The sequence below is a fragment of the Heloderma suspectum genome, chromosome 1 (assembly GCF_057233095.1).
Source record: "Heloderma suspectum isolate Gila_16-S chromosome 1, 16-S_ref, whole genome shotgun sequence".
NCBI classification, from domain to species: Eukaryota; Metazoa; Chordata; class Lepidosauria; order Squamata; family Helodermatidae; genus Heloderma; species Heloderma suspectum.
The window spans coordinates 239,757,642-239,771,138 of NC_139458.1; the positions used below are offsets into that span (position 1 = coordinate 239,757,642).

The 13,497-nt window shown below is 46.5% G+C and overlaps 1 protein-coding gene across 2 annotated transcripts in view; it reads left to right on the forward strand.

Moving 5' to 3' along the window:
* The first annotated feature begins 6,521 nt into the window (after positions 1 to 6,521).
* Positions 6,522 to 13,497, forward strand: part of LOC146358845 (protein FAM228B-like) — a 78,785-nt gene continuing 71,809 nt past the window's right edge. For both annotated transcript variants that reach the window (XR_014786021.1, XM_084821980.1), the window contains exon 1: positions 6,522 to 6,665. Coding sequence is in view for 1 of the 2 variants with exons in the window: in XM_084821980.1 (XP_084678106.1) it covers positions 6,576 to 6,665 (90 nt within the window). In the remaining variant the exon portion in view is untranslated. The remainder of the gene's footprint in view (positions 6,666 to 13,497) is intronic.

The following is a 13,497-nucleotide window of genomic DNA, read 5'->3' on the forward strand; positions in this document are numbered from 1 at the left end:
AAACGGTTTTTCTGAGACTTTTAGTCTGATTGTTTTCCTTAATTTGGCTTGTCTGCACTTCTGTTGCAGTGTGTACCACCCCTCCGCATTTACTTCAGCATGATAGCCCTGCCCAGGGGTGTGCCTTTCACTTGACCATGGCCTCTCTGACCTCAGTCAAGGGGTGTTCCCCCAGTGTTTCCCTTTCCTGTGTTTCCCGATGTTTCTGCCATTTTGCGGCTGGCCGTTCAGGAGTTCTGAGCTACCTTATGGTATTGAATTTGCCTTGCCTACCACTAACCTCTGGCAGCCACCCCTCGGAAGTATAGGTGTGCTCTGCTCATCAGCTTCTACCGTACAAAAAAATCCCCTTAAAAGTGCAACGTTGAAATAGCGCATTGCCACACCATCATGAACCCGAAGTAAGCGCTCCAGTTTTACCAGCCACAGCTGCTGGGGGGCGGGGAGTTCTTTACAAGTGGGGAATGGGGTGGGTGGACATAGAGTAAAAAAAGGTGGGGAGACCAATGAGTGAGGCTTGTTGCCTGCCCCTGTCCAGTCTCCCAGCTGCTACTGCATTATGAATGCTCCCGTAAACTGGAAAGAACATTCCGACTGAATATCAGGAAAAACATCCTGACTGTTAGAGCAATACAACAATGGAACCAATTAGCTAGGGAGGTGGTGGGCTCTCCCACACTGGAGGCATTCAAGACGAGGCTGGACAGCCATCTGTCGGGGATGCTCTGACTTGGATTCCTGCACTGAGCATGGTCTTGTAGGTCTCTTCCAACCCTACTATTCTATGATTCTACGAATGCTACTGCAATAAAGCAAAGATGGGATTTTACACAATAGCTGAGAAACTACAGAACATCAAAGAACCCTTCATATTACTGCAGTAGTGGGGACACTCAATCATGTTCGTTAGCCTGGTTTCAATCTTTAACATCGTCCCCACCCTTCTGTGCATGCAAGCGGGGGGGAGGACAAAGGGGGGTGGAAGCAGTAGGTAAAAGTGCACAAATGGGGAAAATGGGGTGGGGAGCAGTGACTCCGCAGCAGATTGCTGGGATGCGGTGAAATTGGGGTGGGGAGATAGAACTGGGGAACACTGCAATCCTATGCATCTCCACTCAGAAGTAAGCCCCATTGGGTTCAATGGGGCTTCCTCCCCTGTAAGTGGGTTTAGAATTGCAACCAACATCTCCCAGAGGAGTTTTGAAAAACAAAGAGAGGAACTGATGATGATGATAAAGAGAATCCCTTCCAAAATGGGCAAGCTGAAATCTGAATTTATAATCTTCCTTCAAGGGACGTGGGTGGAAGATGTTTCTAGTTTGTCTTTTCGGGGTTTCTGATGCTGCCGCAGTAAGACATCATAAGATGGGTCCCTGCAGTGGTGGCTTAGCAGTTTTCATTTCTATGGAAGTGGAGGGGGACTGCCGAGTTATGGGTTGTCAGCCCCACAATGGCATTCTAACACTGCAGGTAAAGCTTAATAATGGCATCTCTTTATTTTGTATTAATATGTATGTGTCCCCAGAGGACTCTCTACAACCTCCTCATGATATATTGATACACCTGGCCGGGGGGGGGGGGGGGAGGGGCGGGGAATCTTCACGACAATGGAATGAGAAGTGCATTGGAGTATTACCCAGATTTTCATGGAATCGCCTTTGGTCCATCACATGACACATGAAGCAAGAAAAGTTGAGCGTACCGCACCTTTAAAATCTGGTTTTCATGGGTCGCACAGCACTTGAAAAGGCCATATTTCCTGGTTGGGTAGAACTGAATGTCATCAACTGGGCAGGGGCTGCTCAACCAATGAGAGGGGTTTGTTTCCTGGCCCATGCTCAGGCTCCCCCCTAATACTACATTATTAAGAATGGAGAGTAACTAATTCACAATTATGATAGCTAGAAACAATCTAATTATCCAATACAGCATCTGAAGGCTCCCTATGAGAGCAGCCCACCACCCCAATTTCATCCCATTCCAGCAAACTGACATAGTTATTGCTCCCCCTTCCCCCAACGTGTACACTTTTCAATGAAGAAGCCAAAATCCCTGATTATCCAGTGCAGCATCTATGAGAGCCTACCCCCCCCCCACAATTTCGCCTCATTCCAGCAAACTGTTATTCCTCCCCCACCTTTGTCCAATGTGTGCACTTTTGCACAAAGAAGCCAGCATAAGGCTGAGAGAGTTGCTGGAAACAATGTTGACCAGACCTTCTTGAATCCAGTTTCCCTTGACTTGACTACGGACGGCTGCCTTGACCGATTCCTGCCATGAGTACTTCTGGACTGAACTCTGACTATCCTCCTCCCTATTCTTTGTCTGCTGTGTACCCTTGGAAACTATTTGCCTGTGCCCTGGACTGTTGAGACCTTGCATTTTGCCTGATCCCTGTTTGTGCTGACCACCTTGGAAGTCTTGAACCATTGAACCTGCAACTGCTAGGCTCAGATTCAGGAAATGTGACACCACTCCCATGGCTTCATATAGATGCTAAAGAACATTGGGGACAAAATAGTTCCCTGTGGTACCCTGAAGTTTAACTGCCAGGGGGATGAGCCACAGTCACTCAAAATTATTATCTGGAACTGACTCAATAAGTAAGAACTAAACCACCACCATAAAATGATCACCCCAATTCCCAGCTCATGGAGTTGTTCTAGGAGGATATCATTTTGATACCAACAGTATCAAAAGACACTGAGATGAAGAAGTAACAGGGCTGTATTTCTCCATCCCTTTCCTGAAAGAGGTTATCCAAGGCCAATTCTATCCTGAATCCTGACAGCAACCCAGACTGAAATGGGTCAAGATAATCAGCTTCAGCCAAGAGTACCTGCAGCTGAATTGCCACCACTCTCTCAACCACCTTGCCCCAAAACAGGGTATTTGTGACCTGGCAATAGCAAGTATAAATCTCTGGATCCAGGGAGGGTGGCTGTTCTACCACCATCTTCAAAGCTGCAGGGATCACTCCATCATGCAACGATGTGTTTGCCACTCTCCTGATCAATCCAGTCAACCTCCCACAGCTAGCTTGAAGAAGCCATGATGGCCAAGGGTTGAGAGAGCATGATGTGGACTACACAGCTGTCTTGTCCACATCCTTAGGCTTCAAAAGCTGAAACTGATCCCACAAAACAAGACAATACCCCAGACACCTCAACAGTAATTGTATCAATACTGGCATTCAAGTCAGCATGAAGGTGAATTATTTTGTACTCAAAGTGCTTCAGAAACTTGTCACAGTGAGCCTCCAAGGGCTCCAATAATGGATTCTATGATTCTATGATTCACTGGGATAGATGAAAAAAACAATCATGTCTGGATGTATGGAAGATGGAACCTGGAGCTGGATGCATGGTGTAGTAAAAATCCCCAAGCCTTGGTTTCTTTCTTCCAGATTTCTGTGATCTTCCATGTTTTCTTTTTAGTAGCAAAGATAATGAGTAGGATTGTTTATCAACCATCTCAGTGTATCCAACTGCCATTTGGGCAGCTATCATATATCAAAGTCCTACACTAATGCAGGAACAGACAAGCTTAGGAACAAGTTTAACTGCTTATCACTTTGGACCATGAGCATCTCACATTGTGAAAACTGAGGACTGGACACAAAGGGAATCTATAATAAGTTTTACAAGTGACTTCAGACTCATTCTGTACTCTGGCTTGTTCTTCCTGTTTCTTACTGTTGTGGGAATGCCATCTTGTATGTGTTCAATTATATTTTCAAGCTGATGACACTGGGAACTGCTCTTCTGATGTATATTTTCTAAGTAATAAAAATTACTCTTTCAGTTCATATTTTGCCAAGTGACAATATGGCCAAAGTCCGGAAGAAAGTAAGAATGCATTGCAAGCACCATGACATCAACTGGAAGTTCCTTCCAATCTAATTAATCCTTTATCATTTTAGTCAAGCTTTCACTTATATTGTTGGTTACTGCCAAGTCCTATCTAAAGACTGCATGTTTATTTGTAACAAAATAGATTGTATACTCCAGTGTTTCATCTTTCAGTTGTTTGTTGAAGTATTCTTCAAGAAATGAGTGGCTCCACAACCAGGAATATTTTATAATATCCCCAGTTTAGTTGAGAACTTGAGTTGACTCACATGATCCCTCAAAACTATTAGGCCTTTTTTTGTCCATGGTTTTTTATCCAGTTGGTCACATGTCTTAGAAATCATTTGTGCAGTGCACATATTTAATCCTTAGGAACTTTTTTCAGGAGCCTTCACATTACCCTTTCCCCTACCTGTTACAGTGGAATAGCAGTCATGTAGTTAAGTGTTCGCATCCAGTTTTCTGGAACAGGGGACAATAACTCTTCATGGTCTTTCATGAACTTTAAAGAATGCATCAGAAAAAAAAATGAATATTGGCATATCCTTCAGAGTAACTTTTCTCAGCATCAGAGGTGACAAACAGAAGTCCAATGCCGGGTTGGATGAATCACAGGTCGGAATTAAGATTGCCGGGAGAATTATCAACAACCTCAGATATGCAGACGATACCACCCTAATGGCTGAAAGCGAAGTGGATCTAAAGAGCCTGTTGTTGAGGGTGAAAGTGGAGAGTGCAAAAGCTGGTTTGAAACTCAACATTAAAAAAATGAAGATCATGGCATCTGGCCCCATCACTTCTTGGCATATAGAAGGGGAAGAAATGGAAGCAGTGACAGATTTTACTTTCTTGGGCTCCAAGATCACCGCAGACGGTGACTGTAGCCATGAAATTAAAAGATGCTTGCTCCTTGGGAGGAAAGCTATGGCCAACCTAGACAGCATAGTAAGAAGCAGAGACATCACCTTGCCGACAAAGGTCCGTCTAATCAAAGCTATGGTTTTCCCAGTAGTAATGTATGGCTGTGAGAGCTGGACTATAAGGAAGGCTGAGCGCCGAAGAATTGATGCTTTCGAACTGTGGTGCTGGAGAAGACTCTTACGAGTCCCCTGGACTGCCAGGAGGTCAAATCAGTCCATCCTAAAGGAAATCAACCCTGAGTGCTCCTTGGAAGGACAGATAATGAAGCTGAAGCTCCAATATTTTGGCCACCTAATGCGAAGAGAAAACTCCCTGGAAAAGACCCTGATGCTGGGAAAGACTGAAGGCAAAAGAAGAAGGGGACGGCAGAGGATGAGATGGCTAGATAGCATCACGGATGCAATGAATATGAACTTGAGCACGCTCCGGGAGAGAGCGCAGGACAGGAAGGCCTGGCGTGCTATGGTCCATGGGGTCACGAAGAGTCGGACACGACTTAACGACTGAACAATAAATAGCTTATGATCCATGATCAAAAGAAAACTCACATCTGGAAGAATTTGTAGCCTTATGACACATTTCTAGAAAATGTAACTATTAGGGACATTTTGGAGTACATTTCTAGAATCAATGTTTTTAGCACAAATTGGGTGTACTAAAAACTATTACTACTACTACAAAAATTAGCTGCCAAGCTGAATTGTTAGTGTTTGACTTTCAAATGTAAGGGAATGGCTGATAAAACCCATGACCTTGACTTTCGTATATCTCCATATTAAGATATCCACAAGAATTTGCCTCAGACTTTTAAAGTTAGTGATTACTTAAATATGAATGTAAATATTATTTGACAGCATATTTCAAAGTGACAGCAATAATTTCGCAAAGTATTGTTCATTAGAGCGCCCCTTGGATAGCCCCCTCAGGATAGTTTTATGGTCTTTGGCCGTATCTACTTACATTCTAAACTCTAGCGTCGCACAACGCTAGAAGCTCCCCTTCTGCAGCTAATAGCAGCTGAGGGTGAGCGGGAGGTTTCTTCGGGAACGCAGAGTGGGAGGAGCGGGTTAAACTCACCACCACCACCACCACCGTCGTCCACATCGAGAGCCTCATTCTCGCTCCCACCTGTCACGGGCCTGGGGGGTGAAGGTAGAAGTGCACTCTGCACATGCTCACATGCATTATCGACAGGTGCAAAGAGAACATACAAAAAATGAGGCGCGAGCTTCCTCGAGAGCCAGCCCTCCGCCGCCATCAGCCGCCATCAGCCGCAATCCCAGTTTTAGCCAATGGTTAGATCTCTTTCGTACCTACAGTTAAGGCTTCGCCTCTAAATGAATGAAAGGCGGGGCTCCCTCCACCTGAAACCAATGACTGGCTGTGTGGGCGGTGCTCCTTTTCTGATTGGTGTTTCTTTACGTCCCATCATAGTAGAGGGGCGTGTCGCCGGATTGCCATGGGTACGGGGGGGGGGGAGAAATTCAGCGGCCAAACGCGGAGGGATACTAGTAGGCTTGCAACGCCCTTTCGCATATTCAGGGATTTGATAGAGAATACGCGTCGTAACAAAAGCGCCCTGGATTAATAATATGGTTTACAATAATTACTGTTTTTAGAAAAGCGTTTTCGCGCGCCACTTCTGGTGATCACGGAGCTGCGTAATACATTTCAGAAAAGGGCGAGTGGCCTCCGTCCCGGCGGCGGAGGGACACCGTGGGGTGGGTGGCGCCTGCCAGTGTCTTGAGCAGTGAATAGCCGGGCGCCGGGGCGACGCCATCTGCCCCTGGGGCTGGCGTGGGCATGGAGGGCGCGGGGGGCAGCTTGCGTACTGCCCCGCTGGGGCCATTTACATCTACGCCTAGAGAGTCTCCTCCGGACCTCCCCAAACGGGTGAGTGGAGCTGGGGAGCCGGTGCCATACGCTCCGTGGGCGGGGGGCGCCGGGGGCGCCCAGCATTCAGTCTGTGAGGCGGCTGCCTCACTGGGCTGTTTCCCTGCCTTTCTTAACGCCAGTTGACGCAGTTGCAGGTATCCTTGCAGAGAACAGCGTGAGGTTCATTAGACTGTAGTCCTATGCACGCCTCCCTAGGAGCAAGCCCCATTCAACACAGTGGGGCTTACTTCTGAGTAAACATGTACAGAATTTTGCACTGTTAAAATCTGATCCCACGCAGAGTTGAGGGCGCCTGAGCCCGTTGATGTGGGACTGGGTAAAACGAGGAGCCATGAAATCAAAAAGGGGTCCTCATTATTTCATATGATTTTTAAAGGGGAGACCCACAAAAACCACCATCATATCACAGAGCACACATGCCTCCATGGACTATACCAGAAAAATCATGGATCTGCCAGTCGTGGGTGCAGCCACAGCACAAAAACAGGGATCCGAGTCAGGGATCCTCATCATTTTTACAGGGAAAGGCCCCCCAAACACCTTCATATCGCAGAACAAATCCATGCCCAGGGAATGAGTGACAAATAACAGATTTGGGGCTTCATACCACTCTTATGTTATAAAACCATGGATAAGACACACAATTCCATATGGATCCTGTGAATGCTTACATTGGGTCCTCCCCAACCCCCCCCATCAAAGCACAGAACTCATCTTTGCCCAAGTATGCACACTAAGAATCCCAGATCTGTTGCTTCCCAGCAGATCCCAGATCTGCTGCTTCACCTCAAATGGTGTGAACCGTTTATGCGAGGCATGGATCCTGATGGATCATCTGGATTGTATGTGTAGTACATTCAAAATCATAGCTGAATCACAATGCAAATCCGTATTTTTATTAATGACTTGGAGGAGGAGGTGCAGGGAATGCTGATCAAATTTGCAGATGACACAAAATTGGGCGGGATAGCTAATACTTTGGAAGACAGAAACAAAATTCAAAGTGATCTGGATAGACTGGAGCGCTGGGCAGAAAACAACAGAATGACATTTAATAGGGATAAATGCCAAGTTCTGCACCTAGGAAAAAGAAACCAAATGCACAGTTACAAGATGGGGGATACGTGGCTCAACCACACTACAAGCGAGAAGGATCTTGGAATTGTTGTCGATCACAAGCTGAATATGGGCCAACAATGTGATGTGGCTGCAAAAAAGGCCAATGCTCTTTTGGGCTGCATTCATAGAAGCATCGCTTCCAAATCCCGGGAAGTACTAGTTCTCCTCTACTCAGCACTGGTTAGGCCTCATCTGGAGTACTGTGTCCAGTTCTGGGCACCACACTTGACATTAAGAAGGATGCAGACAAACTGGAGAAGTTTCAGAGGAGGGCAACAAAGATGATCAGGGGACTGGAAACAAAGCCCTATGAGGAGAGACTGAAAGAACTGGGCATGTTTAGCCTTGAGAAGAGAAGACTGAGGGGAGATATGATAGCACTCTTCAAGTACTTGTAAGGTTGTCACAGAGAAGAAGGCCAGGATCTCTTCTTGATCATCCCAGAGTGCAGGACACGGAATAATGGGCTCAAGTTACAGGACGCCAGATTCCGGCTGAACATCAGGAAAAACTTCCTGACTGTAAGAGCAATACGACAATGGAACCAATTACCTGGGGAAGTGGTGGGCTCTCCCACACTGGAGGCCTTCAAGACGAGGCTGGACAGCCATTTGTCAGGGATGCTCTGACTTGGATTCCTGCATTGAGCAGGGGGTTGGACTCGATGGCCTTGTAGGCCCCTTCCACCCTACTATTCTATGATTCTATGATATCGCCGGTGGCATGAATCCTATGTTTCTCAGATCTAGGATGGCAAGAAAAGAAAAAGGATTCAAGATGCAGTTCCTTGTGGGTCCTCTGGATTTTTATATAGTGTCCCCACAAATGTATCATTACATCACATATCGCATCCATGGCCACAGAGCAAAGTATTAAAATTATTGATCCTGTACTTCATGGAACAAGCATGATGTAAAAGCATGAATCCTTAATAATCACACTCCCGTGCTTCACAGAACCACCATGGCATAAAAACATGAATTTTGGGGCATGGATCCTATGGATTTTTTTTAACAGAAGGTGCCACCAAAATAACCAGCAAATCACAAATAATTTCTATGTCCATGGACTTCATTATGAAAATCATGGATCCATGGATTTGTGGTGCTGTCATGCTGCAAAACATGGATCTGAGGCATGGATACTCATGATTCCCCCTGATTTTTATGGGGATGCCTCCGAAATCATCAAATCACAGATCATGTCTGAGTCCAGGGACTGTACCATAGAAAGCACTGATCCAGAGCTTCATGGTGCAACTATGGTGAAAAGCTTGGGTCCAAGTTCCAGATCCTCATGGATGTTCCAGGTTTTTACGTGGGAATCTTGAATTGGGTGTGGAATGCCCAGTTCCAGCCAGTCCCCTAGCTGCCATATTTCATCCTAACTGAAGTTTCCGGATTGTATTTGAGAGCAGCCCTACATACAATGCATTGCAGTAATCTAACAGGATTACCAGGGCATGGCTCACTGAAGCAAGGATGTCTCTATACAGGCAGAGTTGTAGTTGCTGTGCCAAGGTGGCAGAAGGAGCTTGAGCCTCAGAAGACACTCGTACCTCTAGTGACAAAGTTGGGTCTAGAAGCACCCCTAAGCAATGGACTTGATCCCAGTATTTGGGGACTGCAAATCCTTCCCAGACAGTCAGCACACCACACACCTGGAGAGTCACGCCACCCACCAGCAGTACCTCTGTCTTGTCCGGATCGAGCTTCAGTTTATTGGCCCTCATTATGTCCATTACTGTGGCCAGGCACTGATTAAGCACATCCACTTCCCCAGCGGGATCAGATGAGAAAGAGAAATGGAGCTATGTGCCATCAGCATAGCGATGACACTGCACTCTAAGGGCGCAATTAGGGATGGGCGGATTCCCTACCTGCTGGTCCAGCCGGGAATCCGCCCTTGGGGGGAGGCAATCCATTCCTCCCCCTGTAATCCTCTTTGGCCAGCTCTGCTTTGTGGCGATTCCACGGAGCCTCCGGCTGGCTGCAGAGTGCCAGCGATACGGCTGCCATGGCCGTATCGCTGGCTGAGGGGGATTGACTGCAGACGCAAATGGCATCCACTACGCCATTTGCGGCCCTGTTTTTTCACGTAATAGGCTACGCAAATATTTGTGTAGCCTATTGCAAGAAAAAAAAGCAGGGACGCAAATGGCGTTCTGGATGCCATTTGCGTCCGCAGTCAATCCCCCTCAGCCAGCGATATGGTCATGGCGGCCGTATTGCTGGTGCTCCAGAGCCAGAGGATCTGGCTGAAGAGGATTCCTCAGGGAGGCAGAGGTAAGTGTTCTGTTCCGCCACAGACTCCGGGGGGCTGGATTCTTTAGAATCCACCCTCATTGGGGTCCGTGGTGGAATTCTCCACCATCCCTAGGTGCAATCCTATGCACTTTTAGACAGAAAAAAAGTCCTACAACTGCCAGCATTCTCCAGCCAGCCATGCTGCCTGGGGAATGCTGGGAATTGTAGGACTTTTTTCTGTCTAAAAGTGCATAGGATTGTGCCCTAAGTCTCCTAATGACCTCTCTCAGCAGTTTCAATGTGGATCTTAAGTAGCATGTGAGACAAGGTGGAACCTTGTTGGGCCCCAAAGCATGCCATGGAGTTAGCGCACACACTCTAGCACCACCTTCTGTAAATGGCCATCCAAATATGAATGGAACTATTGCAGAGCTGTACCACCCACATGCAACTCAGACAGCCTGTCCTGAAGGATGCCATGGCTGATGGTATCGCAACTCACTGCGAGATCCAGGAGAATCAACTGGGTTGTGCCCCCCACCCCCTCACCAAAGCTCAGGGTGACCACTGCATTTTCTGTGCTGAAACCAGGCCTAAACCCTGACTGAAGGTGGATGTAGAAAATCAGTTTCACCCATGAGTGATGGGATTTGATCTGCTACCACCCTCTCAAGCACCTTGACCAGGAAAGGGATGTTAGCTACTGGCCTATAATTATTCAGATCTGCTAGATCCAAGGATGTTTATTTCAGAAGTGGTCTCACCACTCTGACCAGTAGGGAAGAACTGATAACCTTTCAAAATGAGCCAGTCATCCCCTCCCTTCTGGATTTCATAAGCCACGAAGGGCAAGGGTGCTTGGGCTAACTTAAACAAGCACCTTGTCCACATCCTTGGGGGCAGATGTGCTCTGTGATACGATGGTGGTTTGGGGATTTGCTGTGTAAAAATCATATGAAATCTAGAGCATCCCTGCCAAGGATCCCTGTTTTGCACCGTGGCTTTGCCCATGAGTGGCTGATCCATTATTTTTCTGGTTCAGTTTGTGGAGGCAAATGTGCTCTGTACTTTGATTGCGGTTTGGTGGATTTGCTTTGTAAAAGATCATATGAAATCAAGAGGATCCCTACCTCGGATCCATGTTTTGCGCCATGGCTGCACCCACGAGTAGAGGATCCATGTTTTTTCTGGTTCAATCCACGGAGGCAAATGTGCTTTGTGATATGATGGTGTTTTGGGGTATCTTTCTTGTAAAAATCACGAGGATCCCTGAGGATCTCTGCCTCGGATCCATGTTATTGCACCGTGGCTGCACCCATGAGTAACCAATCCATGATTTTTCTGGTTCAGTCCATGGAGGCAGATGTGCTCTGTGATTTGATGGTGGTTTGAGGGATTTGTTCTGTAAAAATCATACGAAAGCAGGAGGATCCCTGCCTCAGATCCAAGGTTTTGCACTGTGGCTGCACCCATGAGTGTTGGATCTGTGATTTTTCTGGTTCAGTTTGCAGAGGCAAATGTGCTCTGTGATATGATGGTGGTTTGGGGGATTTGCTCTGTAAAAATCATATAAAATCAATTATTTGGGCTGAGCCTGTTGCACAAAATACTAGTTTCGCCCCCTGGAGGCTAGTCCAATTTGCCCCAAAGAGGAGAGTCAACTTCAGGCTGGGTCCAACTCGATTTTATTGTTTGCAAACAGTTCGACAAAGGAGCTCACGCTCAAAAGCAGAGTCGACCCTGGGCAACCCCCGCGCTACAGTTTTATCACTTAGCTTGCATTCCTCAGCCAGCGTGTTACTTTTGATTGGTTGCCAGCGGTTTGCCTAGCAACCTTATCTTAGGGTTACTGTCCGCTCATTCCAGGCATGCGCAGCTCTTACAATACTACATGCTGCTTAAGACACATACAATGGCTTTTAGGTTACATTTTTACTACATTTTTACCCCTCAAAAGGCTTTTCTCAAATTTATACTCTCTTTGGTCCAGCGGTGGACTATGCACTTAAAGGCGCAAACTCTTATCGCTGTGGCATTGACGGTTTTCTCTAAACAGCAAGTGAGGCCTAGGACGCCTTTGTTCTAGCTACTAGAATGTTGACAACAAAAACAAATTTTTTTGAACTTTTGGAACTCAGTTTTGTTCCGTTCATCAGGATCCCTTGAAACGAGAGTGCCCTCTTTCTGTAGAGCTACTTGAGTCCTTTCAGGGGTTCATTATTCCAACGGTGACCTTCAGGTGGGTCAGCTTCCGGTGTGACCCTCTGGTGCAGGTGATGCCTTTATTCAGTGTGATGAATCCACTTCTTCCCTTTGGCGACTTTTATAGCAATGGGAGTGGTAAGTAGGATCTGAAACAGACCCTTCCGCTTCTCGGTAGGTGGTTCATCTTTCTAGGACTGGATTAGCACCCAATCACTGGGATTGAGATTATGCACTGGAGCGTCTAAAGTCCAGGATTGGTGAGGTGTCACAAACCTGTGAAAACAAAACAGACTGCAAGGCAGTAACACAATCTTGAATCTTAAAACTCTTACTTCTAAATTTACATTTAAGCTGTCAGCCATAGGTAATATCCGAGGTGGGCACTTATGGAACATTTAAAGGGTGTCAATTTAATACTTCCCTTGGGGGTGCACCGTACTCGAGTCAAGGTGATTGGCAAGGCCTGTGGCCTTTCAATTTAATCTTTAAACAAATTCTAGTGAGCATTGTCTTTAAGGTGCGGTTCATCTTCTCAACTTGACTTGTAGATTGAGGTTTCCAAGGGGGGGTGTAGCTTCTAGTTAGTTTGTTATGCCTGGGCCACTACTTGCGTCACTTGTCCAACAAAATGGGGCCCCTGATTTGATTCACTCTCTTTAGGTAACAAGAGCTTAGGGATTACTTTTTAACAGGATCTTGGCTACTGTCTGTGCGGTGCAGTCCATTGGTTTTATCATTACTAGCAGGTACCGATAGCCATGAGTCTGGGGCAACTCTGAAAAGTCAATTTGAAATCTCTGAAAAGGACAGTAAGCGCATGGGCGACTTCTCATTTGAAACATCTTTGAATTGTTTTTGAGTCACAAAGGGCAGTCAGCTACTGTTCTCAGGTCTTGGTCTAACCTGAAGGAGGTGCTATCTGCCGCGGGCGCACCCAAAATCGGGGTGTTAAAGGGGGATGATCCCTTTATTAGCTAACCATAATTTTTGAACTTCTCAATGAGCGGCTTCAAGCCTGCACAGGTGGCTTTCTTCAGAGGATACTGCCTCACGCACACAGGGTTCTCCCTTTTTAAAGAAGATTTTAACTGGTGTTATGCATGTGCTCGGGCAGGGGTTCTGTCTGCCCACACACATGGATCAACATTCTCTAAAATCTCAGTCCCTTTGGCCTCTGACACAATCTTGATTGCTTGAAGGGCCATTTGATAATTTGAGCCCTGCATTATTGGAAGCTGTACTACAATCTGATTATCACG